The sequence below is a fragment of the Rhagoletis zephyria genome, unplaced genomic scaffold, assembly GCF_001687245.7.
Source record: "Rhagoletis zephyria isolate East Lansing unplaced genomic scaffold, Rhagoletis_zephyria_1.1 Rzeph_scaffold_01825, whole genome shotgun sequence".
Classification (NCBI taxonomy): Eukaryota; Metazoa; Arthropoda; class Insecta; order Diptera; family Tephritidae; genus Rhagoletis; species Rhagoletis zephyria.
In genome coordinates this window covers 39,242-45,470 of record NW_016158909.1, presented here as the reverse complement: position 1 = coordinate 45,470, position 6,229 = coordinate 39,242, and the positions used below count along the sequence as shown (strand labels likewise).

Below are 6,229 nucleotides of genomic sequence, written 5' to 3'. Positions count from 1 at the left end.
CTTTTTTTTTGATAACACTGCGACAGCTCAAATTGGTATTGAGTAAAACCAAATGCAAGATAGAGTTTTTGAATTTCATTGAGTTTTTTTAATAAATACTAAAATTAGAGGTGTATGAATGGCGAAAGAAAAACTGTATCCGATTTTTTTAAATCGAAACTACATTTTTACATATGTACATATGTACATACATGCATACATAAATATATTTAATATGAAATTGAAATTTTCACATCAATTTCCGCTATCTTCAAACCCATGGTTTCAATTGTACGCATATCGTCAGGGTTTTCCCCACAACTTGGTTTTGCTGCAGTGAAGCGACATAACAAGTGACGAGAAAAATTATATGCGGACACTTACATATATATGTATCTATGCACATGCGTATCTATGCACATATGTATGTGTCTATGCACATATGTATGTGTCTATGCACATACGTATCTATGCACATACATACATATGTACTTAGGTATGTATATCAGCATTTTAGTTGAAAGGACGTTTTGCTCGTCGCTCTCTTCATCGCTCCACTACATTCCTGTCCTTAGTTTTATTCAGATACCACAAATGCGCGATCCAGAAAATTCGTCTATCATTCTTGCCACAAATGTATGTTTTCTTCGAAATTACTCAAGTACTACCAGTAGAGTACTCTACTGTCAAATACCTCTTACTCGCAGTAGTTGCGGAAGGCAAAGTAAATACTCTACGCGTCTTGCTCTTGATCGGTAGTTTACGTACGCTTGCAGAAACTGGTTTATGCTTACTCACACTTGACCCGAACGATGAGAGTAAAGGAGGGAAAGTATTTGCGCGGCTATCGGATGTCTTGTTAGGCCCTTTAAATGGAATTGCGCAGGAGTTTAATACATATCCATGAGCAATTGGAAAAAACGACCTGATTATTATTTTGCGTAAAAGTAGTCTTAAGTGGCACATACTTATTTGCGAGTAAATTTAAAAACTCGTACGAGTGCATGAAAATTACTGTTATCCTCCGTAAAGCTGTGGCGGACAATAGACGTTCGATCACTGAATGGAAATTGGATTGGTGCATTGGCATGAAAGCTTTCGAGTAAATGTAAATATATGTATATTCATTCTATACCAGAATGATTTGATGAGAGTATAGAGAGAGAGAGAGAGATTATCAACGATATGCTGAATGGTGCGAATATTTTCAGGGTGATAAAGACGCATGCCTTAATTCCCAAATAGATTAACTCCGTTAACAAAAATTTCAGAGATGCGATCAAATAGTATAATCTACAGGTATACATATATAATGCACGAAGAGGTTTTTCGTCCAGGCCATCTGGGGCCTATTTCATAATGTTACAGTGATGATTTTGTAACGACAGGCATTTTCGACGTTGTCAGTGACAATTCCGACAGTTTGGTGGGTGTTTTGTTGCAGAAAAACAATTGTTACCACCTCTTCAATTCCATGAGAAATTCCATTGAAAAAGTGACAAGTTGTCATTGTCGGGGTTTAAAATTGTTGTTGACAAAATTGTCGCCAGTCATACGAAATTTATATATAAATCATATGTAATAATTTCACTTGCATTATTTTAGTTTTAAGAAATATTCAAGTTATTGAAAAGTAATTAAATGCGCGCAACTACCATATAAATGAATTTACAAAACTCTCCTGTGAAAGTTTTCCAACGGAGCTTTTTGGCTTTATCGCTGTCGGTTTCCGAAAATTTTCACACTTGCCTACAATCGTATATGAAACAGAAGATATTCAAAAACAGTACCAGAAAATGCTTGCTCGATAATTTTTGGCCCCCATAACTTTCAAGTTTTTTCCTATATATATACTAAATATATAACCAATTATATACTCAATGCTAACAAAATAATTAGTAAATTGATTTGAAAAGTTCATATGTGGGTCATCCGGTTCTGTAACAAGCTATTCTCTCGAACTTCCAACCACTTCCATTTAAAAAGGGTAAAAACTTGGATGCAGTCGACAATGAGAGCAAATGGATTGAAAGGTAAACTAAAAATAAATTTCAATTGTTTTTATTACTTTGTCTTTAGGTTTGTGTCTTCTAAGCGTACATCGTAAGTTTCGTATCACATAAACAATCTGAGATTATTGATAAAACTATAGGCCGGTTTGGTGAACAGCCAAGACGTTTATTTTTGTATGTAAGACGTTTACTTCTTAAGATATTATAGCAGATGGCAGAAAACACATAATAATAATAATAGATTGGCGCTTACACATATGTTAGTGTTTGGCCGAGCTTCTCCTCCGATTTATGGCGTGCGCCTTGATGTTGTCACACAAAGCGGAGGGACCTACAGTTTTACGCCGACTCCGAACGGCGATTGTATTTTAATGAGAAGCTATTTTTCATGACAGAAAAAACACTCGGAGCTTTGCCATTGCCTGCCGAGGGACGACTGCTGTTAAGAAAAAACCTTTTTTCTATATTTTTTTGCGATATTGCTTTGACCAGGCTTTGAACCCAGGCGTTGCGTAGCAGAAAACACATAGCGCACAAAAATTTCTATTATAAAATTAGCATATTGGAGACTGCTAAAATATCTATTTTAAATTGTAGTTAAATCATTAGTAAAACTTTACTACAGAAAATTCTGTGTAATTTTTAAGTATAACTAATGATTTAACTATACTTAAAAAAATAGATAAGTTAACGGCCCTTAATTAATTTTTTATTTATTACATGGTGTGACAAAACAAAATTAAGTAATGTATTTAGCATAAATGAATATATCGGCATAAAAAATCTGCATACTCAAAATGTTCAATACGTCTTCATATTTATAGATACATATGTATATAATTTAAGAGAAGATATTTCGCCGCAAAGCAACAATTATAAATTGTTAGTTTACCTTAAAAAATTGCATATGGATACTACAGAGTATACGGAAAAGTTTATTTTTTTAACATTTTTTATTTTGAATAACGTCTTGTCCGGCTATTTGGTTTACTATACATCTATGAATTTAAAAAACATATCAGGGTTTAGTTGAGATATTCGCCTTTGACCACTAGGTTTTGTACATTTCCCAGTACTGCAAAGCCATTCACCTGGGAGTGGCCAAAAGTGATTCGTGTGCTTACGGTTCAAATCGCAGCTCACTACGTCCGGATAGTTATTTCGATGAATCCTCTGGGTAGCGACCGAACACTAGTTTGGGAGCGAGCTAAAGTGGGAAGGCGTAACACCCCGCGTGCGCTGGGTTTGGGTCCCGCCACGTTAAAATCTTTGGGATCTCTGGCGCTAGTGTTGGAAAATTCAGCCTCCACATAGAAACGGCGGGCTGAGGCTGATCGACTTCACCGCGGCCCGAAACTTGGCAGTATGTAGTACTGGGTTCTAGCATAAAAATATCCATCAAGCTACATGGGTGTCTCTAGATGGAAAAACGGGGAAACAAATCGAGCATATTGCGATGCTTCCAGTGTTTTAGATGTACATACGTACACTCCGAGGGCCAAACATCGACTTAGACCACTATATTGATGCAGCCAATACACGACACTACTTCGGTGCAGCAAAAAAAGGGCCCCCAACAATGCAAGGAAAGTTGAACGTCGAAAAGCTGCTATCAAAACAGACGACCAAGGGATTCGCCGAACGACTCTCATACCTGCTGTGAGAGAGATCTCTTTGGACTGAGTAGGCAATTCAGGAGTGAAGTCCTTTCTCGACGTACGAAAATCACACTCACTAATCATGCCCGCGCTGGTATATGGCGCAGAAGCATGGACAATGATAACCTCGTGTAGCTCTTGGAGGTTTTGAGAGAAAGATTTTGCGGAAGATTTACGGGCCTTTACGCGTTGGCGACGGCGAGTACCGCAGACGATGAAACAATGACGGTGGGGAGTTTAGTTTGCTTTAAAGTCTCACACGGACGGGGTTAGGCTTTCGATGCTTCCTCCTCGTAAAATAAACATGCGCAGTATAAAGTTAACTACATATTTTAATCGACGAATAGTTTTATTTAACTCTATTGGTTACAATAATTTTAAGATATGATAAAAAAAATTTTTGTTAGTAGTTATTGGTTTTGATTTTTTTTTTTTAAAGGGCAGATAAATATTAAAACCTACTTGAGAAATCGGCCCATAGCCTTCTAAGATTTATTTTCTTGTACGTTTACTATTTCCTTTAAAAATTTTCTGGCAAAAGAAACAAATCTGCCATGTGCGAATATTCTACAATTTCTCCTAATTTATTTACGCCATAAAACTGCAAAATTAGTTACAACATTTCTCACCAAGAATTAAGCAAAATGTTTAGTCAATTAAATTTTCACTCCAATGTGGTTACTCTAATCCATGCAAATCAAAGTAATTTCCAGCGGACATACTCCCACATTTTATCGAAATCGAGAAATCGTTTCCCAAACACAGTATTCGACCTCATTTCCCAAATGTTATCGACTCATTCCGAATCATTTTAAACACTTTCTTCTTTCTACATGGTGAGCCATCGATCAAAACGTGCAAACTTGAATGGTCACGTTTAGGGGTTTGAATGTTTGAAGTGTACCAAAAAAAAAAAGCGAGGAAGTGCTTGCGGCAGTTCTGAATACTAAACAGGCACACGAGCAATTGAAATCATTTCACTTTTCAATGAGCGCATTTTTTACATTTCTTTTATTTTTCGTATCTCTGCTTTTGTTTGTTTTACAAATTCATTTTGCAAGTATGCAAATTTGATATATTATAAAATCTTTATGATTAAATAAATAATTAAATAAATACTTAAACTAACTAAATTAATTAAAATGCTAATAATTAAAAGTTAATGGTATTTTTGGTCTCTTTTCAGCGTTCGTTTTTAGGGCTCTTCATTGAGGTAAGCAACGTCCTTTGTCCACGTATCTCCATTCCAGCGCGTACAAGCAGTGCGCTGCATGTTTTTGGCGCATTCTACCATTCCTTCTCAAGCCACACGGGTTGTTGGGTGTGCGAGTGTGAATATACTACCGGCACGGGTGCTGGTGCGGTGTAGGTGGCCGCATGTACTTGCGGAACGGCGCGTGAAAGCATCTGACCGATGGCTAAAATCAACAGTATCACCTGAAAGGAGGCGATCGTATAGAGAAGTGGAGTATGTAATTGTAAATATGTGGTTGATAGGTAATTTTAGATTAATACTCACGCCGACACCCAGACCCTTCATCGAAACAACGGTGAGCGCAGCCAACAGTGTGGTGATCACACCCACAACAAAGGCGCCGGGAATGACAGCAAAACTCAAACGCTTCAGGAAGTGATGACTGAATGTGCGACCTTCTGTAAATTAGAATTGAAATAAAGTCGGTGGCATAAAATGGCAGTTGTATTGTATTCTTAAATTTTATTATGCCGGATTTCCACTTGGCATTAAAATGACAAAAAGAAATGCGTGATTTAAAAAATACATTTTTTAAACGCACTTAAGACAATTTTTATAAAATGAATGACGCAGGTATTTTTAATGCCCAAATTTGTCAATAAAAAGTTTATCATTTAATAGGCAGTGGAAACCCGGCATTAGTAATTTTTTTTGTTTATGGTCAATATTGTGAAATTTGTGAAACTTTTTTGGTTTTAACGAACAAATGTATCTTTTAGCATATTTTTTTTTCGTATCAATAACTTGCGCATCACATTGAGTTTTTCAAAATATCATGCAGAATAATTCGTTCTTTTTCATAAATACTTTCACTTATAATTTAATTTTTCTATAGATCCACCAACAACACTATGCAAACTAACCAGCAACATCCGAAGCATTATCCTCAACAACTTGCTGGCACAAAACCTCGCCCAACACAGCAACGAACAGCAGAATGGCGAAGACAATTTTTTTGCTGGCGGCCATTTTGTTTTTATTCCTTGTAGTTATTTATTATTTGTCCTCGGTAAAATGCGCAGATGGAAGTATTGACAGGATATATAAACCGTACATGTACACACACACACACTAGCAATGCAACGACGGCAGCGTTGGTTGAGTTGTTGTACTGTTGAAAGTTCGTAAAATATTGAATGCGGTTTAGACCTTGACAAGCGCTTTAATAGTTACAGCGCTAGGGCGCCCATCGCTAGGTAAGTAGAATTTTGACAGACAATGAAAAAATTAAAAAAAAAAATATTAAAAAAAAAGAAAACCAAAATAGCACAGAAGGCAGAATAAAAAAATAAAAGTAACAAAATTGTCACGACTAACCATTTACA

General features: G+C 36.3%; 1 protein-coding gene across 1 annotated transcript; it reads right to left on the bottom strand.

Moving 5' to 3' along the window:
* Positions 1-4,885: 4,885 nt before the first annotated feature.
* On the bottom strand, positions 4,886-5,873 carry LOC108365288 (uncharacterized). Its single transcript, XM_017619279.1, has 3 exons — positions 5,768-5,873; positions 5,169-5,302; positions 4,886-5,086 (listed from the first exon to the last, which is right to left on the bottom strand). The coding sequence occupies exons 1-3, from the start codon at positions 5,871-5,873 to the stop codon at positions 4,937-4,939; spliced, it is 390 nt and encodes a 129-aa protein (XP_017474768.1). The 3' UTR covers positions 4,886-4,936.
* Positions 5,874-6,229: the final 356 nt, after the last annotated feature.

Excerpts from the sequence above, each read along its gene's own strand:
- LOC108365288 (XM_017619279.1), bottom strand. The coding sequence starts at position 5,873 with ATGGCCGCCAGCAAAAAAATTGTCTTCGCCATTCTGCTGTTCGTTGCT. Across the intron at positions 5,303-5,767 it reads TAATGCTTCGGATGTTGCTG|AAGGTCGCACATTCAGTCAT; the intron begins GTTAGTTTGCAT and ends TCTAATTTACAG. Across the intron at positions 5,087-5,168 it reads TGAAGGGTCTGGGTGTCGGC|GTGATACTGTTGATTTTAGC; the intron begins GTGAGTATTAAT and ends GCCTCCTTTCAG.